Source organism: Hypanus sabinus, unplaced genomic scaffold (assembly GCF_030144855.1).
Source record: "Hypanus sabinus isolate sHypSab1 unplaced genomic scaffold, sHypSab1.hap1 scaffold_61, whole genome shotgun sequence".
In the NCBI taxonomy this organism is placed as follows: domain Eukaryota; kingdom Metazoa; phylum Chordata; class Chondrichthyes; order Myliobatiformes; family Dasyatidae; genus Hypanus; species Hypanus sabinus.
The window spans coordinates 1234378-1258560 of record NW_026781466.1 but is presented as its reverse complement, the minus strand read 5'-3'; the positions used below and the strand labels follow the sequence as shown (position 1 = coordinate 1258560).

The following is a 24183-nucleotide window of genomic DNA, read 5'->3' as shown; positions in this document are numbered from 1 at the left end:
GAGAGACTGGAGAAAGTGATCTGGAACCTTTCGGAAGACTTACAAGTTGGAGAGAATGAAGAAAGTTGTCTGGCTGAGGGTAATAGCAAACTGAGAACCCGGAGAGGGGAGTTTGCGGAGGTGAAGAAATTACAGACGAATCTCAGAAGAGAGAAGCGGAAGCTTGAAGGGAACCTGAAGATGACTGTCGACAGTTCAAATGAAGTGCAAAATCTGAAAGTTGATCTGGAAGAAGTCATGAGGAAGAAAAAGCTGGAGAGAAGTGCAGTGAATACTGAACAGGAGGCTGAAGAGACTGCGGGAGCAGTGCAGGCCACGTGTTTCCGTTTGGAGAAGATCAAACAGCAGCTACCGATCACAGGAATGAGGAAGAATACAGATTCGATGGATGATGTGCTGGATGTGTGGTACATGCTGCCTTTTGCTGACTTTCCCTCGATTGAGGAAGAGACCTTTGGCCCTTCTCCCATTGAGTCAGGTGTAGCGGGGAGGATTAGCTGTGTGCAGTGTGGGGCATAAGTGAGAGGTTGAGAGAGGAGTTAGTAGTGGGCCCAAGGTATTCCCAGTTGTGTCCGAGCCTGAAGGGTTTAGGTGAGGGGGTATGGAGGCCTCAGAAGGGTTATGGAACTCCCAGATAGTTGGCCTAAGTAGCGCCTGAGGAACAGGGCGTGAGGGTTACTGTGTGGGGAGGAGATGTCACTGTTTGTGCTTGGGTTATGGTGTGTTGGCAGGAAAGGTGGCGAGTTATTTAGTAGTCATGAGGACATGACTTTTATTTGGTGGAGGGAGAGTGTAAAGGGGGTTTCTTCTTTTTTCTTTGTTACTGTTGGGAAAGGGTTTCTTTTTGTTAACTAGCAGGAATGCTAATTTACTGATAACGAGAATGGTATTCCTTTGTAAACCAAATGGGGATTAATGTTCTTTCTTCTGAGTCTGTAAGCTTTTGTTGACGGGCGTTTGGGCAGATCGGCGCGAGGGGGTCGAGAGAGAGGTCGCAATGCTCTAAGCTGGGTGAGGATCGGACCTCAAAGGGGGGTCCGAGGCCGGGAGATTCTCCAAGGAGGGTGGGGGATGAAGCTAGATGTGCTTGGTTGACCACTCGGATGGTCCTGAGCTGTTTGGAGAGTCGAGGAGTTCGGAAGGGATCGAATGGTGGCCAGAAGACTTCAGAAATTGAGCTCCAATGGCTGTGCACGAAGTGGTTTGGACTTTGATAAGTTTGGCGCCTTTTCTTCAATTTTCTCTTCATATATACTGTATCGTTATTAATCACTTAGTTATAGTAACCTTTATAAATTGTACTCATTTAATCGCATATGGTGTACTGTCTGTTTGTGGGCGAGGCGGGGACATCACACAGCATCCACACCAGCTGATTACCTAGTTTGGCGGGGCCGAAGGCTGCTCCCCCTAGACAAGAACGAGCTGAGCGAGCCTGAGGCGACCCAGGGTGTTACATGTGGTAAACACTTGTGAGAAGGGATATTCTGTGGAAATCACTGTCGGTAATAATTTGTGTGTTGGATCTGGATTGGGAGTACCTTGCAGAATCTACCTGTGCGTTAACCCTTGCTTGGATGGTCATACCCTTTGAAGACTTATCCCTGTGATAAGCTAATTTTGGTGATATTTCGTATGTGGATTTAGAACAACAATGGATAAGACCTACAGCGACATTATCCTGTTTTACCACTGTGAAATTTGTGGAATTCAATGTAGTTGCCTTCTCTCGACATTCACCTTGGATTAAAAATATCTCTCTCGTCATTTATTCCATGGCTTAACTGAACTTTTATGCTTCACCATCTCAAGACATTGAGCTTGGTATTCCCTGAGCTCAGTGGTTTGGGAGATATATTTACACATATGTGTACTCATAACACCTTTAACTTTAGATTATTTTGCTTAAGTTGTTATACAAGTAGATACTAATAAAGACAGCGCTTTTAACATCAAAACTAGACTCCAGGTGTTGTCTATAGCTGCTGGTTCATTTAAACCATTACGGGTGCATAACAGTGGTGTTTGTGTTTATGTCTTTGAGAGGACTCACCCCAGCATCCAGTTAAGATTTTTTTGTCTCTGTCACACTTATGCCAAATGGGTAGAACTAGGGGCCCCGACATTCACAGTGTATTGACAGATGTATCTCAGGCCCCCACCAAACAGAACTTCCTACACTGGGAAACATGCTTCCTGGCCATAACTGCAGGTGCCCAGCAGTGGAAAGGAATAACTGAGACCGAGCGATCTTTGATGATAGTTTTTCTTTCCTATGGAGTAGCCGGGAATTCATGAGAGATAATAAATTTGGCTACAGCACTTGAGGAGCTGGCCACAACACTGCAGGGGCCCTGACAGAAACACAGGCCCAAGTAACAGAAATACCCACTGAAAAGATTGCAATCTGGCAAACAGTCGTACAGAATCTTACGGCTTTAGATTTTATCCCAGCTGAGAAGGGGGAACCTGTGCTATTATTGACACAGAATGCTGCACCTTTATCCCTGATGTGTCTAATGACACTACATCTCTCTCCGAGCACACTGCCTAGGAGATTGACAGCATCAAGAAAGTAGGGCAGGATTTACACGGGTTCACGGAAGGGTCGAAATGGTGATCTTCAAAGGCCTGTTTGTAATATGTGGGGCATGATATTGCATTATGTCCTAATAGTTGTACATATCATTGTTATAGTTACTGTTGAATGCAGTTTTTCTCACTGAGAAGTCAAAGCTGTACTTGGTTGCTTTCTCTGTAAAAAATTACTGTTTTGTTGCTCATGTAATGATCAAAAAGGAGGGGATGATGAAGTATGGTTTAACACTTCATTAAAAAATAGCAGCCTGTTTTTCTGAAAGAAACTGCTGATGATCAATAGATGTACTAAGCCATGCTGAGCCATATTTCTTCTTCAGGGTAGCTAGCTACGGTTTCAGGATGCTTATCTCCTTGTGTGTTCATGTGCAGAGATAGGACAGCATCAGTCTGTTCTGCGTGTGTAAGCCATTATGACTATTTTGTAATTTGTCTTTAGGGGCTCCAGCCTGTCATGTAGTAAATAACTTTGGTTCCAGCCTGTCTTGTGTGCGGAGTATCTGGATGGATATATCTGTGGTGAAGGGGAATTGTTAGTCAGTTAGTGGATTGGGTGGGAATTCCTGTTGGAGTGGCTAACTGAGTAAGCCCCGGGTACTTAGAATAAAGAGTTTGTACTAATACAGTCTCTGAGTGACTCTCTCCGGATTTGACTTCCACAGAATGGGATTGGTTTCAAACGGCTGGGCTGCTGGAAGAACAGTACCAGACCTGCAATGATTGCAACTGGGTCTGACAGAGGCATAATTGGTTCTTCAGTCTCACTCCAGCTGTTTCCTACCTTCTCTTGTACAGGTATGTAATGTCTAAAGGACCAGTGCTTGAATGAATGAGACTCACCAAACTTTCTCCTGACTGAATCACTGGAATCTCCGAGTCATGTGGGTCCTCTCCAGTTGATGCTCTCAGTCCTCGGGCTGGTTCACTTGTTGCTGTTCCCTCGTCTTCAGTCGTGGGTTTTCTTCCAATAAATCTCTCACTGCAGGTCTAACGTTAACATGAAAGATAATGAAGCACATTAACAATAAAAAGCAGAACCAAACATTTCTGCTTAATGTTACTAAGAACAAAACTCACTGAAATTTAAACGTTGAAGGCAGATATACTGATCTCAGTGAAGAATCTTTTATTGTCCCTCACATGATACAAAAGAATATGGGATAAAAAGGAGCCATCATTCAGTCATGGTAAGACATAAGGTACAGAATTAGGTGATTTGATCCATCTGGTCTGTTCCACCATTTAACCATGGCTGATTTTTATTCCAACACCATATTCCTGCCTTCCTCCTGTAACCCTGAAGCCACTTAGCAATCATGAATATATTAATCTCTGTCATAAATATACCCAAATCACAGCCTCAACCAACCTCTGTGGAAACAAATTCCACACTTCGGACACCTAATGGCAAAAAAAAATTCGCAACTGAATTTTAACGAGAAGCATCTTTATTCTGAGACTGTGCTGTCAGATCACAGACTCTCCGTCTAATGGAAACATCCTCTCCATGTCCACTGTATCCAGGCTGTTCAGCATTCGGTAGGTTTACTTAACCAAAGCTCGCCTCCACAAACCCCACCGTCCCTCTGAACTCCATGCAGCACAGGTCCAGAACCATCAAATGCTCCTCATACATAAATCCGATCATTCCTGAGATTATTCATGTGAACCTCATTAGCAACAACTGTACTGAACACATTTCCAGCAATAACAGACAAACTGGTTCCAGGATAATTGACAGGGAAAAGTTGTGCTTTCTTTACTGTTCTACTATCACAGATCGAGTCATTTCCATTTCCAGGTTAAATGTAATAAAAAGAAAGTGGAATTACCAGAAACACTCAGCAGGTAAGGAACAGCTGCGGGGAGGGGAACAAACTTTACAATTCAGGTTAATGACGTTTCGTCAGAATGACTTCAAACATTTAGTTTTTAGTGCAACTTGAGATTCTGCCTGATTTCCACCGAGTGACAAACTGGTGACAGTGAGGGGTCCCCTCACACAGTTTGAACACCAGACTCACGGGTCTATTTCTACTGTTGTAAACACGGAAAAGCCGGTCCAGAGACGTCAGAACACACCGCAGCTACTGAATTAATTATACAAAAATGACAAAGATTGAAGAAACAACAAGCACTTTGTTATATATACTTTGATCCTCACCAAATTTTTATCAACACACTATAGAGAATTTCCCATCCGGACACTTCACGCTTTGCATGGTAACTGCGAGGATCTGCACAGTCCTTTGGATCCAGATCAGTCCTCGGTAAAGCAGGCAGTGAAATCAAAGATTCCCACAACCTGGGACGTTCACCTTTCTCACCCAGCACAGTCCGGGAGAACACACAACAGCCAGAAAGCTCCAGGACAAACGCGAGGAGCCTCTGGAAGCGGGGCGAGTTCGGGAAGTTAATGGGACTCGGTGGGCAAAATCACACCACGTGACCTTGCATCACAAAGCGGAGGGCGGGGCGAATCTGCGGCACACAGTCTCACGTGACCTGTCGGCGGGACTTCCATTTAAATTCTGCAGAAACAGACAGCCTGGGCTCCTGTTTTGGATCGTTCAATGCAGATTAAGTGGAGTTGACACATTTCTGACGAGCCCAGATAGTTGGGAAACAAATGAATTCCTGGCCCTCAGTTCGGGGCTCACGGCCAACATCGGATCTCCCCGCTCGGGATCGGTCTCAATACTCACCGATGGGAAAGTGATATCTTCGGCCCGCAGACAGTGATCCCGACGGAAGAGACGAAAGTCTTTCCCGATAACACAGCCGACCTACTTCAACTCTGAGCGGAGAGGATAACACCGTCCACCCGGAGACTGTGAACATGCGCGAAGAGATTGTTACATCATCGGGAGGCGGGGCCTCGGAAACAGACGCGCGGCATCTGCGGTTAAATGGGAGGGGCAAACGGGATCACGTGTCGGGATTGGTGACACCCCCCGCCCCCCCACCCCACCCCCAGGCAGAGACTCCAACTACTCATTAGTCTGTGGAAAGAAGCAAACTTGCCGCTCACATCTCCTCTCACCTTAAATTTATTAGACATTTCAACCCCCAGGAAAAATATATCGTCTGTCCACTCTATCTATTCCTCTCGTAATCTTATAAACGTCAATCCAGTCTCACCCCAGCCTGCGCCGCTCTGGAGAAAACAACACGTTTGTCCAGCCTCTCGTTATAGCTCATGCCCTCTAATCCAGGCAGTGTCCTGGTAAACCTCTTCTGCGCCCTCGCCAAAGCCCCGACATCCTTCCGAGAATGGGGGAGACCAGAACTGTATGAAACACTCCAGATGTGGTCTAACTGGTTTTATAAAACTGTGTTACGAGATGCAACGTTTTAGAAACGAACCAGCAGCAATACAGTTCACAGCGGAGTCTGGTTTTGATGTTAAAACCATTCTCTTTATTAGTGTATAGTAACTTAATGAAATAAAGGAAAGTTGACAGTGTTAAGTGTATATATGTGTAAATGTAATTCCCAGACTATCGAGCCTGAGGGGACAAAGCTTAGATTCCTGAGATGGTAAAGTAAGAATGTTCAGTAATACACGGAATGATGGGACAGAGATATTTGTGATCCAGGGTGAAACGTAGAGAAAAGGCCATTACTTCAAAATAATCGCCGTCGAAGTTCTTATCCGTTGAATCCGTCCACATACGAGTTATCAGCGAAAGTGACCTGTCACAGGAATACCGTTTTCCAGGGGTTGCCACACAACATGCCCAGGCAAGGGTTAACACAAGATATTCCATAACCCACTCCTATTGATTATACGAAGTGACAGTCACAGACGTTCGTTGTGGTTCCGTGTACCGATGATCAACCCACTCTTGTGGGCAGAGGAGAGTTCCAATCCTCAGCTGCGACTAACTGAAGCGATCAGCTTTTCCAGTCTCTCTCTCTCTCTCTCTTTAGACTGGCCGACTGCCTGTCTGCAGATCGCTCTCTCTCTCTCTCTTTTATGGTTCAGTCCACAGTCAGCGCTGTCAGCCTGTGACTGACGTCATAGTCCCGCCTCCTTGGGGTATGAGATCCCTCTGATCATCGACACTGTTCAGGGTTTTGCATTTAACAGTGTAGTGTCTCATACATTCGACCTACCGAGCTGCCAAGATGATCATCACTAATCAAATCTCACTGAGATTTCTCAGGTCCTGTTGAATTTATTGACAAGTGCACCAATACGGGAAGGTACAGGTACAGAGAAACATTGACTTATGGCAGCATCACAGGCAAATACATTCAGATAACACACGGAACATAAGTTATACGATTCTCTGTCAGTAACAATCTGTAAATATGTTTTAAGTCATTAGCGATGTATAAAATACATTGTGTCATGACAAATATTAAAATGTGCATTTTGTCTCAATAACAGACATGGAAATGTTGAATTCGGTCCCTGTCTCCATTCCTCCTGTAATCCACAACCAGCTCCTTTGTTTTTGTCACAATGAGGGAGAGATTGTTTTCTTGACACCACTGTGTCGGGTGATGACTTCTTCTCTGTCGGCTGCCTCGTTATTATTTGAGATTAGGCCAGTCAGTGTAGTGCCGTCAGCAAATTTAGTTAGCAGATTGGAGCTGTGGGTGGCGACACAACTCATGGGTGCACAGAGTAAAGGAGGGAGGAAGAAGACAACCCTGTGGGGTATGTGTGCTGAGGGTCAGAGAGAGAGAGAGAGAGAGGTGAGAGAGCCCACACTTACCACCTGCCGGCTATCTGACAGGAAATCCAGGATCCAGCTACACAAGGCAGGGTGAAGGCCGAGGTCTCTGAGCTTCTTGTCGATACTTCACGCCTTGGTATGGCTACTGCTCTGCCCATGACTGCAAGGAACTGCAGAGAACTTTGGAGAGCAGTGAACATCAGAGAAACAAGCCTCCACTCCATGGACTCTCCCTACACTCCCCCTCCCTCGGAAAAGCTGGCCACGTACTCAAAGACCCTCACAACCTGGACATCCTCGCTGCAAATCCGCTCCCACATCGGGGAAGAGATACAAAAGCCTTAAAGCGCGAACCACCAGGCTCAAGGACGGTTTCCTGTCTGTGGTTATAAGCCAAATGAATGATAAAATGGACTCGGCCTCACAATGTAACTCGACGTGACCCTGCACCATATGTCTATCTGTACTGCACTTTCTCTGCAGCTATAATGCTTTGTTACATTGTTGTCTTGTCATTTTCATTTTTCATTTTTAGAATTTTTTTTACTAGTACATAATCTTCTACAGCTACAGAATGAAACAAGACTTCAATAGATTAATATGTATATAATTAATAAAGTTGAAGGAAAAAACTAATAGTAAAATATAAAAATGGAAAATATATATAGGAAAAGGAAGGAAATAAAGAACCCCATCTAACTAGGGGTGAACCCACTAACAACAAAAAAGGGAAAAACCCATTAGGAATCAACCCCCCGGAGCAAAACGTTTAACCATCATCTAAATATAAAAATAGAATCATCAACCGCCATTTCATATTTATAATAAAATAAAATTGGAAGGAAACCATATAGCATATTACAAATTAAATGATAATATTTGGCAAAGAACTCTATCTTCTCTCAAAATCGAATCGAGGATCAAAAGTTCTCCTTTTTTTTTCAAACTAAGACATAAGATTCCTTGAGAAAACCATTCAATTAATGCAAGGGAAGAAGTATCTTTGTATCTTAATAAAATAGCTCTTCTTGTCAATAGTGTAACAAATGCAATTACATGTTGATCTGAAGATGAAATACCCTGAATATGATGTGGAATTATACCAAATAGAACAGTCAACCAAATTCTTTTTCAGAGCTTTAGATCTTGTTGGAAATAAAGACTTCCAAAACGATTTTAATGATGAACATGCCAGAACATATGTGACAAAGTAGCTACTTCAGTTATATATATATCACAGCATTTGTCTATACTAGGAAATATTTTAGATAGTCTCTCCTTTGTTAAATAATAACGGTGAACAATTTTAAATTGAATTAAACAATGGAATATAGAAGAACAATTTCCGTTTTTCAAAACTCGAAGCCAATCTTCATTAACAAAGATCATATGAAGTTCTCTCTCCCAATCTTGTTTAATCTTTAGTGATATGTTCTCATTTGTAACAAAAATAAGTTATACATTCTGCCAATGGAAACTTTCTCTAAGGGATTCAATTTCAAAATGGTATCTAACAAATCAGATTCTTGTAAATATGGAAACTTAGGAAATATGGAATATGGAAACTTGTTGTAAAAAATGTCGAAACTGAACATATTCCAAAAAATGTGTATGAGCGAGAGAAATTTTGTCAATTAGCCCTTCAAAGGTCATCAATCGACCATCACAAAATAAATCTCTAAAAGAATGGATCCCTTTATTGTTCCATAGGAGAAAAATGGGGTCAGTTGTTGAAGGTTTAAATGAAAAGTTTCGATATAAAAAACTAGACAACTAAATTGTTTCAAATTTAAAAAATTACGAAACTGAACCCAAATCCGTAGGAATAGTTTAATAACCGGGTAAAGATTTAAATTTGGAATTTTGGAGAGCTGTAAAGGTAATGGAGCTGCTAATATTGAAGTTAAATGAAATTGTTTAACAGCTTTTAATTCCAAATCAACCCATAATGATTTTTGTTTCTTATCAAGCCAATATAACCAAAAACATAAATGTCTAATATTCACAGCCCAATAATACACTTAAATTAGGAAGTGCAAGTCCACCATCTTGTTTAGATCTTTGTAAATGATACTTATTAATTCTTGGTCTCTTATTGTTCCAAATAAAGGAAGAAATAAGAGAGTCAATTTGATCGAAAAAAAAATTAGTTAAAATGATAGGTATACCAAACAAGGCAGTAAGGGGATTTGGGTCAAATTGGACCCAAAAAAGTTGTGAAAAGGTATGGAATACTTCCCGCCAAATCTTTTCAATTGTAGGGCCAAACCAAATGATATGAATTAAAGAGGCATCAACAGAGTTGCATTTATTACAAAGTGGAGAAACATTCGGATAAAAACTGGAGAGCTTCTGTTCAGAATCGTAAGCTCTATGAACCACTTTAAATTGTAGAAGAGAATGACGAGCACAGAAAGATGATTTATTAACCCGTTTAAGAATTTTATTCCATCTATCATCAGAAATCTGACAATTTACGTCATCCACCCAAGCTCTTTTTATTTTATCAAAGAAGTCTTGTCTAGACTCAATCAACAAGTTATAGATACCGGTAATAGAACCATTTACAAAGGTGTCCTGGTAAAACTCTTCTGCGCCCTCTCCAAAGCCCCGACATCCTTCCGAGAATGGGGGCGGCCAGAACTGTATGAAACACTCCAGATGTGGTCTAACTAGTTTTATAAAACTGTGTTACGAACTGTGACGTTGTAGAAACGAACCACCAGCAATAGAGTTCACGCTGCAGTCTGGTTTTGATGTTAAACCCATTCTCTTTATTAGTATCTACTTATAACATAGTAATTTAACGAAATAAAGCAAAGTTAGCAGTGTTATAGATGTGTAAATATAACTCCCAGACTATCGAGCCTGAGGGAACAAAGCTTGAGTCTTGAGATGGTAAAGTAGGAAAGTTCAGTAATCCACGGAATACATGATGGGAGAGAGATATTTGTAATCCAGGGTGAAACGTAGAGAAAAGGCGGTTACTTCAAAATAACCGTCGACGAAGTTCTTATCCGTTGAATCCGTCCATACGAGTTATCAGCGAAAGTGACCTGTCACAGGAATACCTTCTTCCAGAGGTTGCCACACAACATGCCCAGGCAAGGGTTAACACAAGATATTCCACAATCCACTCCTATGGATTATACGAAGTGACAGCCACACACATTCGTTGTGTTTCCGTGTACCGATGATCAACCCACTCTTGTGGGCATAGGAGAGTTCCAAGCATCTGCTGCGACTAACTGAAGCGATCAGCTTTTCCAGTCTCTCTCTCTCTCTCTTTAGACTGGCCGACTGCCTGGCTGCAGATCTCTCTCTCTCTCTCTCTCTCTCTCTCTCTCTCTCTCTCTCTCTCTCTCTCTCTCTCTCTCTCTCTCTCTCTCTCTCTCTCTCTCTCTCTCTCTCTCTCTCTCTTTAGACTGGCCGACTGCCTGTCTGCAGATCGCTCTCTCTCTCTCTCTCTTATGGTTCAGTCCTCAGTCAGCGCTGTCAGCCTGTGACTGACGTCATAGTCCCGCCTCCTCACGCCGGCGCTCTTAAAGAAACAGTCACAGTACGACCGCAGGCTCGGAAGAGGCGCAACACAACTTCCCGACTTCTGAACTCAATGCTTCAACTAATACAGACAACCATGCCATTTGCCTTCTTAACCACCCGATCAATCTGTGCAGTCTCTTTCAGGGAGCGATGCACTTGGAGTCTAAGATCCCTCTGATCATCAACACTGTTCAGGGTTTTGCATTTAACAGTGTACTGTCGCATACATTCGACCTACCGAGCTGCCAAGATGATCATCACTAATCAAATCTCACTGAGATTTCTCAGGTTCTGTTGAATTTATTGCCAAGTGCACACGTACGGGAAGGTACAGGAACAGAGAAACACTGACTTGTGGCAGCATCACAGGCAAGTATATTCAGATAACACACGGAACACGAATTATACGATTCTCTGTCAGTAACAATCTATAAACATGTTTTACGTCATTAACAATATTTAAAATACATTGTGTCATGATCAATATTAAAATGTGCATTTTGTGTCAATAACAGACTTGGAAATGTTGAGTTTGGTCCCTGTCTCCATTCCTCCTGTAATCCACAACCAGCTCCTTTGTTTTTGTCACAATGAGGGAGAGGTTGTTTTCTTGACACCACTGTGTCGGGGTGATGACTTCTTCTCTGTCGGCTGCCTCGTTATTATTTGGGATCCGGCGGATCAATGTAGTGCCGTCAGCAAATCTAATTCGCAGATTGGAACCCGGCACTGCAGCCCCACAGTGCACTATGTACTGATTGCAAAGCTACGAAATTGCATGTGAATAGCCTCCCCTCCCCCAACTCCACTCTTTCTGCCTCACCAGCAGATTGGGACATCTCACATCTCGCTGCCTCCGCCAGGACATTAAACTGTGAACAACTGTCGTCAGGGACTGATCTCTGGGGAACTCCAAACGCTACCTCCTTCCAGTCTGAAAATGACCCACTCATCCAGACACACACTACCGGCAGTTTATCGATCTCCAACGAAAAAGCCTAATCACCTACTCCTGAGGTTCAATACCATTGCTGACTGAGTTTACCACCGTCAAATACCAGGAGGGACATAATAATCAGAAAGTCTCCAGTCACAGCCGTGTAAATAAAATGTGATCTCAGTGGGTGTGTGGCGCATGCTCAGAATGCGAAGGAGACAGACAGACTGAGCCAAGTCACAGAGTGATGAAGGGGAGGAATGATCCATTTTGATACAGAGAGGGAAGCAGAGAGTTTGATATTGTTCCTGATGCCGGAACTGTGGCCAGTTAGATTATGAAGTCTTGTCCCCCCAAGTTGTTTTGAGTTGTGACAGTGTTTTTCTCAGAAGACACCATGGAAACTAAATAATCTGAGTGGAAATGTTGTCCTTCACCCACCGACGTGCTTTGTAAGCTTTTAGCCGTGTAGGAAAGTCAAAGGATTTGAGTCTGGGAATCACAAACACAACAGCACGATAGTTCCGCTGTATCTGTCAGTTCACCAGTGCTTGAATGCCGCCGATCCTTGAATGTGGAGGCGGAGATGCTGGAGAAGTCAGCGCCCCACTCGCGACAAGGAGAGCCCGAACACGTGACCATGTCCGTGATCTGATTGGATACATCGCCATGACGTTCAGAGCACTGTGACGTCATTCACCGGCTTTCATTTTGGAAGGGATTCAGTCGGGCATCGCAGATACACTAAAAGCTTCACTCTGGGAAGCGGCCGTTCACCTGCTCCGTGTGTGCGAAGAGACTCATTCAGTTAATCCACCTTGTGATGCTCCGGTGAGTTCACAATAAATAGAGGCCACTTTTGTTTCCGGAGTGAGCAAAGAGTTTCACTCAATCATCCCAGCTGCTGCAATACCAGCAACTTCACATCAGGGTGGAAGTACAAATCAGCTCCGTGTTAAATGTTTAACCATCACGGTGACTGAAGGCAGCTGCAGGTTCATGAGGGACTGTCACTGTCAGATTCTGCAGTTCTTGCGGCTGCTCATCGCACCCAGGACTGAACCCTGGTCACTGAGCATTGGAGGAGTCGGTTCTGCTGATGTTAGCCTTAAACTAGACTGGTGTTTAATATTGTGGATCTGTGAATGATAAATCAGTTCTGTATCAAATCCCGTGTCTCGCTTGAGAGGTCCACTCAGCCCAGCTGGTCCCTGCCCATGTTTCTGTTCCATATCAGTATATGAAAATCTATCCCTGCCGCTGCCCTCTCACTCTCCCTGAGATGACAGGTTGCAACTAGTCACCACTCCGTGGGATAGGAGATTTCCCTTGAATGTCATAGAATCACAGAAATCTACAACATATTATCGATACTTTGGCCCACAATGTTGTACCGACCATGTAACTTACTCTAGAAATTGCTTAAAATTACCCTACCGCATAGCCATCTATTTTCCTAAGCTCCATGTACCTATCCAAGAGTCTCTTAACAGACCCTTTTGTATCCGCCTCTACCACCGTCGCTGGCTGTGCATTCCACACTCACACCACTCTTTGCTTAAAAAACTTAGCTCTGACATCTCCTCTGTACCTACTCTCAAGCAGCGTAAACCAATTCCCCCTCATGTTAGCCGTTTCTGCCCTGGGAAAAAGCCTCTGACTATCCACACGACCAATGCCTCTCATCATCTCATACACCTGCATGAATTCCCTGCATGATTTTCTCCGGGCTGAACAAGACGATGAGCTCACTGTGGTTGTGACGTTGTTCAGGGCTCCGGACGAAGATGGTTAAACCTTCTTCTCCGCTCTTTTCAATGTTTTAGGTAATTTTCACCAATTTTAAAGGACTGTGCCTCAGACAGCACAATTGTTACGTACCAGCAGCAATAGGTCACTAACGGAGTCTGGTTTCGATGTTAAAATCACTATCTTTATTAGTATTGTGACGGGGTCCTGAATTACCCCTACGAACTGTGTTTTTGAAAAGAGAGAGGGAGATGTTGTTCAACACCGAACACCTTGTTGGAGAGAGGGAGAGGGAGAGGGGGGAGGGGAGAGAGAGAGAGAGAGAAAGACTGCTCGGAGATGGTGTAATGGTTTCTCTGTAAGCTTGTTGACACTTTTACAAGGACATTGTCAGCTTCTGTGTTCTTACAGAGAGAGAAGGGAGGAACTGTTTGATGGACAGCTGGGGCTCAGCGCGGTGAGATAAGTAGGAGGTCCGCTGACAGACCTCCAGACACATGGTTTTGGACACTGAATGAGCTTTGTTGTGTCCACAGAAAAAGTTGGGCTTTGGGCGATCGATCCGGAGCATCGATCAGTGGCTCTCGCAGTGTGAAAAGGCTGTGACCGGTGGGGAGTTATTCGTGTGTCCATCCCTCGCCTGGGTTAATAACTCCACCACAGAAGAACGGTCCCGTTTGTAGTGTCACAGTCGGTAACTTCCAAAGGATTTCGGAGGACGACGGCGTCAGCTTACCTGAAGACTCAAAACTCTCCCTCTCTCTCTCTCCATCACTACTCGACTCAATCCCACGAACTGAACCGAACTTCACTCATCACCGGAAGATGGTATCCATTCACCCAGAGGCGTGAAGAAGCTTGGCTTTCCTACTTACACACACACACACACAATTATTGCTAACCTGTTTGATATATCTGCATTTATATTGCTGTATAGCGTAGTTACTAAGAAAGGGAATGTAGAGAGAAGGCAATTACGAAGAATTCCACACACATTCCACTCTGGGTAAACGAAATAACAGTCGCCAAAGATCTTATCCGTCGATTAGTTCCGAAATCCACTTAGAAATATCACCAGGTGACAGTGACAGGAATATCGTCTTCAAGTGGTTACCACAGAACACCCCGATTCCAGGTAAGGGCCGACAAAAGTGATACCACGGGTACTCCAGCAAATCCACACATATGGATGATACGAAGTGACAGTCACACATCCGATGTGCACTACGTGCCGATGATCAGATCAACCCAACCTTTTGGGCATGGAAGAGTTGCAGCCTATAGCAGGCACACGCTGAAGTTCCAACAGCTTGTCTCCCTCTCCCGCTCCCGCTCCCTCAGGCTGCCGCAGCTTGTGTCTGACGTCACAGCCCCGCCTCACTCAGCCACTTAAAGCGACACTCACAGTAAGCGAACCTGCGGTCTCGTAACACAATGCACCTCTAAAGTCTGACAGCAGACTAACGAGTGAATCTTCGATGGTGCAGAGTCAGAAACCGAAGATTTGCCAGCCTGAGTCAGGGGCTCCAGAGAGAGATGGGGTCCAGAGGAGGAGGACGAATAAGACGAGCACGATGTGGTTAAAAGTGAAAGATTAGAAGCATTTGGAAACTGGTTGATCGAAAAAAAGGTGGTTAATTTCTGCAAAACACAGGTGGAAATCAACAGATAAGGCAGAAATTTTGGAGAGGAATACATAGAAAATGTTTTCTCAGTATTTCCAGCAACTGCAGAATCTCCTATGTTTTATATCTGCATTTTACTTTGGCATTAGATACACGTTGATATTGAGTATATTGCTTATGGGAGCCGCTTTCTGCGTTAAAACAGCTGCAGATTTTTTCTATACCCAAGATAAAAAAAAAATGAGGTATGGACATTGAACCGGTGCTTGCAGAAATGTTTAATGGCACCGTGATTACCCATATGGCCATGCGTTCAGAATTTCGCCGGCGCTGAAGCGCCGATTAAATGCGCAGGCGTCAGGCTGAGGCCGTCCCTGAGTTTCACGCATGCGCGCAGTGCACAGAAGGATTTGAAAATGTCGGTTGCAGGTAAGAGCGATTAACCGTGTTTTTATCTTAAATACCGATTTCGGGATAATTCCTCTGAATTTCGGACACCGTGGGCAGCAATCCCGAGACAGTCCTGCCCTCTTCCCTCTCTCTCAGCCCCACGACCCGTACACGGGCCCCGGGGAGCTTCCGGCTGATGAGGGAATGGGAACAGATGGATCTCTCAGACAGAGCTGAGCTCCAGCTATCTAAACGCAAGGATTAGGAACTCGGAGAAAGGGAACAAAATCTTTTACATCACAAGTTGAGAAAATCGCCTTTGTTCTACCTCCAATTACTAACAAGAGAAAATCTGCAGGTGCTGGAAATCCAAACAATACACACAAAATGCCGGTGGAACTCACCATTCGTACTCTTTTCCATAGATGCTGCCTGGCCTGCTGAGCTCCTCCAGTATTTTGTGTGTGTTGCTTCCTTTACCTCCTCTTGCTCTGGACTTTTCTACCGGTGAGAACATGTTTTGTCCCATTCTCTCTGGGTTCGCAATGATATCAAGCACCTTTGCCCTGGGCAACAAGTAGCTTTCACATCAGAAATGTGCCAGACTCCAGGGAGACAGACTACTGCCCTTCCCTTCATATTCATTGGCATTGCCATCACTGAGTTCACCACCGTCAGTCATTGGGGACGGGTTCAGGGGGAATATATATGTAGAACACAGAAACTAGTGATGCCTGTTTGCATTTTGGTGATGCAAAAGTTGCTGGAGAATTTGCAAGTGGGAGGAAGTGGAGTGATATTTGGAAATCTGACTTCTTAAAGCGTAATTTAGCAAGCAAACCACATATGGACAATGTGCAAAAGCTTTGGTGAGAAACTCCTGCATTTCCTGTTACAGGCCTGCTACATAGGTTGTGTGAGAGTGCAGATGAACTCGATCAAACCCAGAGGAGATCAAAGTTCCTATTGACAGTGATTTGCTAGCTGTCACTGGGTAAAAAATACACAGTCCCAAGATTTATCTGCACACTAGTTATTACAAATTAGAGGGGTATTCGAGGGAAGGAGGGGAGACCTGCAGTGTCCCTGATGCCCTCCCCTACAAGATGTGCATCCAGCTGCAACTTGTAACCCTGCACTTCAATGAGCTGCTTGAAATGGGTGAATTCCATATCATCCAGCAGTTGGAGGGGGTGATAGATATGACATGAAGAGAGGTGAGTTACTCCCAAGGTGCAGGACACAGGAAACTGGGTGAGAGTCAGGAAGGGGAATGAGGTTAAATAGGCATCGCAGAGTACTCTTGTGGCCATTTCACACAACAACAGGTGGACCACTTCAGAAGCTGTGGGGGTAATTACCTGGCAGATGAAAGTCAAAAGACTGATAGGGGTTTCGTTAGTTAGAGGAACAGAACAAGAGGGGACAAATATCCTAGTGGTAAGACTTGCTAGTGGTAGTGAGCAGGGGAGGGGGTGATGTGGTTAAAATAAGTTGAAGAATGACAGAACAGATAGTGGAGAGGGTGAATTGAATTGACTTTATTAAATACATATTTCATAAACATGAGTAGTAATATTTACCTTACATCATCTAAATGGGCAATGTTTAATTTATAGTAATTTATAATAGATAGTTTGTACATAGGACAGTCAATACAACATCGAAATGCAATTGTATCAGCATGAATTAATCAGTCTGATGGCCTGGTGGAAGATGATGTCCCGGGGCCTGTTGCTCCTTTTGCTGTGATACCGTTTCCTGGATGGTAGCAGCAGGAACAGTTTGTGGTTGGGCCTTTTTGTCGCTGATATTCGTTGGGCCCTTTATACACACCTGTCTGTGTAAATGTACTGAATCATGGAAAGTAGATTGTGCAATGTATAATTTCCTTGTTTATATTTAGAGACATTTTTTGGTGTATAAAATGATGAGAGGTATTGAGCGTGTGAGTGGCCAGAGAAGTGTTTTTTCCCCCAGGGTTGAAATGGTTAATGCCGCTTTTCCACAATCCCATAGACCCTTTGTCCATCTCCTGGGTAAATAGAGTTTGAAAAATATTTAAGATCTCCCCCATCTGCTTTGGTTCCACACGTGGATTGCCATTCTGGACTTCCAAAGGACCAACTTTGTGCCTTGCAAACCTTTTGCTCTTAATCTATCACTAGAATCCCTGAGGATTATCCTTCATCTCTTCTGTGACAGCAACCTCATGCCATCTTTTAGCCATCCTGATTGATTTCTTATGTGTTCTGTTGCATTTCTTATACTCCATAAGGAACTGACTGCCTATCCCTGTTATGTAATTCCATTTTGTGCTTTACCAGGGTCTGAATATCTCTTGCAGTTCAAGTTTCCCTACAGTTTCTATCTTTACCTTTTATTCTGACATACCCGCTTACTAATTTCAAAATTTTGCTTTGAAGGCCTCCCATTTACCAAGCACACCTTTGCCATAAAGCAGCCTGTCCCAGTCCACAGTTGCCAGATCCTAGTGTTGATTCCAGGTATTGATCCATGCCCTGAACACATCCGCCTTTCCTACGCTGCTCCTTGTATTGAAATATACAGGGCTCAGCATATTCACTGCACCACGCTCAACTTTTTCATTCCTGACTTTGTCTGAGGCCTGAACAACATCTGTCTCCACAAATTCTCCACTCTCTGTTCTGTTATTCAGGCTCCCATTCCCCCTGCAACTTTAGTTTAACCCTCCTTACCCCCACCTCCCACCATGCAGATCTATCACCCCTTTGGCTTTCCTCTCCCAGATCAATAAAAAGGAGGTGCATACCAGGTACAGGCAGATAGGAACAAATGGGGTACTTATGAAATACAGGAAATTCAAGTGAACACTTACGAAAGAAATAAAAGAAGGCATGAGGTTGCCCCTGCAGACAAAGTGAAGGAGAATCCTCAGGGATTCTGCAGACATGTTAAGAGCAAAAATATTACAAGGGAAAAAATTAATTCTCTGGAAGATCAGAATGGTAATCCATATGAAGGGATAACATAGACTTGTGGAGATTTTTTTTGCATCCATATTTACTCAAGAGATGAACACAGAGTCTATAGAAGTGAGGCAAAGCCGCATCAACTTCATGGACCCTGTACAGATTACAGAGGTGGAGGGGTTTGAGGCAAATTAGTGTGAATCAATCCCCAGGGCCTGACAAGTTGTTCACTAGGACCCTGCGGAAGACAAGTGCAGAAATTATCGGGGCCTTAGCACAGATATTTAAATCATCCTCAGTGACAGGTGAGGTACTGGAGGATTAGAGGACAGACAATGTTGTTCTGATGTTCAAGAAAGGCTGTAAAAATAAACTAGGAAATTATACGTTGGTGGGCTTGACATCAGAACTGGGAAAGTTATTGGAATGTGTGTGCAGGAACCAGGTATATACTGTAAGTATTTGGATAGGTGTGGACTGATAAAGGATAGACAGCATGGCTCTCGCCAATCTTATAGAGTCTCTCGAGGACGTTATCAGGGAAGTGGATGAAGGCAAGGCAGTGGATGTTGTCTACATGGACTTCAGCAAGGCACTTGACAATGTCTCATATGGGAGGTTGGTCAAGAAGGTTCAGTCACTCAGCATTCTCGATGAGACAGTAAATTGGATGAGACACTGTCTTTGGGAGAAGCCAGAGTGTGGTAGCAGATGGTTGCCTCTCTGACTGGAGGCCTGTGGCTAGTGGTTACCACAGGGATCAGTGCTGGAACTGTTGTTGTTTGTCATCTATATCAGTAATCTGGATGATAGTGTGGTTAACTGAATCAGCAAATTTGTGGATGACAACAAGACTGGGGGTTCAGCGGAGTGCAAGAAGACTATCATGGCTTGCAGTGCGATCTGGACCAGGTGGGAAAATGGTTTTAGAAATGGAAAATGGAATTTCATGCAGTCCAGTGTGAGTTGTTGCACTACCAAGGGAGATCTTTCAGAGTGAATGGTCGGGCACGGAGGAGTGTTGTAGAAGAAAGGAACCTGGGAATACAAGTCCTTAATTCACTGAAAGTGGTATCACAGGTAGATAGGGATGGAAAGAATGATTTCAGCCCATTGCCCTTCATGAACCAAAGTACTGATAACAATAGATGGATGTTCGGTTGACTTCTAGAAGACATTGGTGAGGCCTAATTTGGAGTATTGTGTACAGTTTTGGTCACCTACCTACAGGAAAGTTGTAAAAGAAGTTCAGAGATTTCAGAGAAAATTCACAAGGATGTTGCCATGTCTGGAGGATTTGGGTTAAAGAAAATATTGAACAAATCCGGACTTTATTCCTTGGAATGCAGATGATTGAGGGGAGATTTGATTGTGATAGAGAGGCACAGATAGTGATAATGCAAGCTGGCTTGTTCCATGAAGATTGGGTGGGACAACAACCAGAGGCCATGGGTTCAGGGTGAAAGGTGAAATGTTAAGGGGAACATGAGGGGAAACTTCTTCACACAGACGGTTATCCGGCTGTGGAATGAGCAGCCAGCACAAGTGGTGCATGCGAGCTCGACTTCAACATTTAAGAGGTTTGTGTTGGTACCTGGATGGTAGAGGTGTGGGAGTGGGCTGTTTAAATAGTTCAGCACAAACTAGATGGCCCAAAGGGCCTGTTTCCATGTTGAAATTTTCTATGATTGTGACAAGAACCTGAAATAATACAAAAATTCACTCTAACCCCTTTTGACAGCTGTGTGAACCAACCAGTCATTTCAGCGGGAATTTTTATGTGGCGTTAAAACTGTGACACTTTAAGTTAATAATACATAAAAGAAGAAAAACTATTTGCGTGCGAGTGTTTCAGTTACTGAGGGGCCAGGAACCCATGCAGCTCAGTGGGAACAGGGAATAATACCAACGGAGATAGTCAAACTGAGCCAGGGCACAGATTGGAGACGGCAGAAATGCCCCATTCTTATAGAGACAGGAAGAGCATCAGAGAATTGATGGTCATTCCAGATACCAGCACTCTGCCCAGTCAGGAGATGATTTCTCTGTCCAGCTTGGGTAGAACCTCACTGTAACAGTGTGATACCAGATCAAGCCTTGGCAACTCAAGTAATCTCATCAGAAATGTTGTCCTACACCCATTGATGGAGTTTGTAAATCTTTTTACAGGTTAAAAATGAGAAGGAATTCGTCTTCAGGAAGCTCAAACACGGCACAACAGTTTTGTTGTCTCTGCCTAGATATTTAAGAAGTGGAGCAAGGGATCCAATTGACCACCCTTCCTGCTCAGACTGTGGGGAGGGATCCTCTCGGTCATTTGACCAACTGGCACGCCTGTAATTTACACAGGAGAAAGGCCTTTCACCTGCTCAGACAGTGGGAATGGATTCACCCGGTCATCGCAACTGAAGGTACATCAGCAAGTTCACACTGGACAAGGCCATTCACCTGTTCTGTGTGTGAGAAGGGATTCAGTCGGTCTTCCCACCTGTGGACACACCAATCAGTTCACACCACACCGGGCAGAGGCTGGTCAACTGCTGAATTTCTGGGAAAAGGATTCACTCAGTTATCTGACCTGATGGCTCACCAGCGAGTTCACACTGGGGAGAAGCCGTTCACCTGCTCAGAGTGCGGGAAAGGATTTACACAGTCATCTACCCTACTGGTACATCAGCGAGTTCACACTGGAGAGAAGCCGTTCACCTGCTCAGTCTGTGAGAAGGGATTCACTCATTTAGCTACCCTACAGAGACACCAGCGAGTTCGCCCGGCGGAGAAGCCATTCACCTGTTCAGAATGTGGGAAGAGATTTACTCAGTCATCCCACCTACAGAGTCATCAGCGAGTTCACACTGGGGAGAAGCCGTTCACCTGCTCAGTCTGTGAGAAGGGATTCACTCAGTTAGCTACCCTACAGAGACACCAGCGAGTTCACACTGGGGAGAAGCTGTTCACCTGCTCAGTCTGTGAGAAGGGATTCACTCAGTTAACTACCCTACAGAGTCACCAGCGAGTTCACACTGGGGAGAAGCCGTTCACCTGTTCAGAATGTGGGAAGAGATTTAATCAGTCATCTAACCTACTGGTACACCAGCGAGTTCACACTGGGGAGAAGCCGTTCACCTGCTCAGAGTGTGGGAAAGGATTTACACAGTCATCTGCCCTACTGGTACATCAGCGAGTTCACACTGGGGAGAAGCCGTTCACCTGTTCAGTCTGTGAGAAGGGATTCACTCAGTTAGCTACCCTACTGAAACACCAGCGAGTTCACACTGGGGAGAAGCCGTTCACCTGCTCAGTCTGTGGGAAGGGATTCTCTGACTCTTCCACCCTTCTGATTCATCAGCGAGTTCACACTGGGGAGAGGCCGTTCAGCTGCTCCGAATGTGGGAAGGGATTCACTCAGTCATCCCACCTACGGAGTCACCAGCGAGTTCACTCCGAGGCGAAGCCATTCACCTGCTCAATTTGTGGAAAGGGATTCACTCAGTCATCTACCCTGCTGGTACATCAGCAAGTTCACACTGGGGAGAAGCCGTTCACCTGCTCAGTCTGAGGGAAGGGATTCACTCAGACATTCACCCTACAGAGACATCAACGAGTTCACACTAGAGAAAGGCCATTCACCTGCTGAGAATGTGGGAAAGGATTCACTCAGTCATCCCACCTACTGGCACACCATCAGTTCACAATGAGGAGTGGCCATTGTTATGAATCTCTAGGTTTTGTTTGCTGTGGAGAGAGAGAGAGAGAGAGAGAGATTAAGAAGGCAAATGTGTCTGACTTGCAGCTTGTTTACATCGCGTGCAGCTTGTTTAGTTTTAACCGAGGACACAGACACTCAGAGACAGATAGAGACAAAGGAGGAAAAATGGAAGAATTGAAACCAGGGAACTAGTGGCCAAGGGTCACTGTTTGGAACCTTCCTTCGCACACAAGGGTGGACAAATTATCGATTCACCATACATCGAATGTGTGGTTGTCACCTCATTTGATCCATAGCAGAGGATCTGATTTGGGGTATCCTGTGGAGACCACTTATGTGTTAACCCTTGCCTGGCTGTGGTGTGGTAGTTCACTTGAAGATGATACCCCTTATGACAAGTCACTTCGGGTGATAATTAGTATGTGGATTTGGAAGGATGACAGATAAAATCTACAGCGACTGTTGGTCTCGTTTTACCACCATGGAACCTGTGGAATATGACATAATGGCCTTCTCTCAACATTTACCCTGGATTACAAATATCTCTCTCTCATCACTTATTCTGTAGTTGAACTGAACTTTCATACTTTACCATCTCAAGACTCCAAGCCTTGTTTCCCCCGAGCTCAATAGTTTGGGAGTTTTATTTCTACAGATTTATACACATAACACTCATGAGGAAATCTGTAGATGCTGGAAATTCAAACAACACACACAAAATGCTGGTGGAACCCAGCAAGCGAGGCAGTATCTATAAGGAGAAGAAATGTCGATGTTTCAGGCTGAGACCCTTCGTCAGGATTAACTGAAAGGAAAGATACAAAGAGATTTGAAAGTAGTGGGGGGAGGGTGAAATGCGAAATGATAGGAGACAGGAGTTGGTGGGATGAAGCTAAGAACTGGAAAGGTGATTGGCGAACGTGATACAGAGCTGGAGATGGGAAAGAATCATTGGACAGGAGGCCTCAGGAGAAAGTAAGGTGCGGGGAAAGCACCAGAGAGACATGGAAAACAGGCAAACAATTAAATATGTCAGTGATGGGGTAAGAAGTGGAAGAGGGGCATTAACGGAAGTTAGAGAAGTCAATGTTCATCCCATCAGGTTGGAGGCTACCCAGCCAGTATATAAGGTGTTGTTCCTCCAACCTGTGTTTGGATTAATTTTGACAGTAGAGGAGGCCATGGATAGACATATCAGAATGGGAATGGGATGTGGAAATAAAATGTATGGCCACTGGGAGTAGTCTGTTGCTGCTGGTTCTTTTTTAAAGCGTTATGGTTTGTAACAAAATGGGGCCTGCGTCTGGGATATGAACAAATTTAAGGATTGATTTAATATCGATTTCATTGGATAAATCCCTTTTGATTTATTTGTGTGTGGAAAATCTGCAGCAATGGATGTTGATAGATATCTGGAAGTGTGAACCTCTCAGGCATTAGAAGACACCAGAAGGATTGAGTTATTGAGTATTGCTAAAGTGTTAATATTTGCTAAGGTGAAATTGACAATGAGGAGGGCACAGATGCAGAGGATAATAGCTGAACATTATGTATCTGAGGGGGTGTTTAAAGTGGAGGAGTTGGAGGTGTTTCCTGAACGTAAACCTAGTGAGCTTGAGCTCCAGTACAAGTGAGAAAAATTAAAGATGGAGGCAGAGGCAATTTCAGGCTGGAGAGACAGAAAAGCAGTAAGAAAATACTCTTACTAAGTGTAATTAAGGGGAAGGCTGAGCAAGCCTATTCTGCTTTGACAGCGCTGAAGCAGCTTATTATTTATTTATTTATGCTTCCCCAATCATCGCCACTGGGCTATAAATGTGCAGGAGCTGTGTGTGGTTCAGTGCTTTGCTCAAGGACACACAAGCTGCCTTGGCTGAGGCTCAAACTCATGACTTTCAGATTGCTAGTTCAACACCTTAACCACATGGTCACGCACCACATATTATGACATAGTGAAACAGGCTGTGCTCAAAGCTTATGAGTTGGTCCC

General features: G+C 44.3%; 2 protein-coding genes across 5 annotated transcripts in view; one reads left to right on the top strand and one right to left on the bottom strand.

The window, feature by feature from the left end:
- LOC132389612 (gastrula zinc finger protein XlCGF8.2DB-like) overlaps positions 1-5437 on the bottom strand; it is a 59940-nt gene extending 54503 nt beyond the window's left edge. Inside the window, exons 1-2 of one of the 3 annotated variants that reach the window (XR_009510620.1) lie at positions 4763-4966; positions 3439-3585 (exon numbers count right to left, since the gene is read on the bottom strand). The gene's annotated coding sequence lies outside the window, so the exon portion shown is untranslated. Of the gene's footprint in view, positions 1-3438; positions 3586-4762; positions 4967-5303 lie in introns of those variants that run through there. The other 2 variants (XM_059962119.1, XM_059962120.1) reach the window with 2 other exon arrangements.
- Positions 5438-15410: 9973 nt separating this feature from the next.
- LOC132389611 (zinc finger protein 235-like) lies at positions 15411-22043 on the top strand. Of its 2 annotated transcripts, none has more exons than XM_059962116.1 (2): positions 15411-15569; positions 20654-22043. In XM_059962116.1, the coding sequence occupies exon 2, from the start codon at positions 21066-21068 to the stop codon at positions 22041-22043; it is 978 nt and encodes a 325-aa protein (XP_059818099.1). In that variant the 5' UTR covers positions 15411-15569; positions 20654-21065. The 2 variants fall into 2 exon arrangements, with proteins under 2 accessions (XP_059818099.1, XP_059818101.1); XM_059962118.1 differs by lacking the exon at positions 15411-15569 and adding an exon at positions 16006-16037.
- Positions 22044-24183: the final 2140 nt, after the last annotated feature.

Excerpts from the sequence above, each read along its gene's own strand:
- LOC132389611 (XM_059962116.1), top strand. The coding sequence starts at position 21,066 with ATGGCTCACCAGCGAGTTCACACTGGGGAGAAGCCGTTCACCTGCTCA.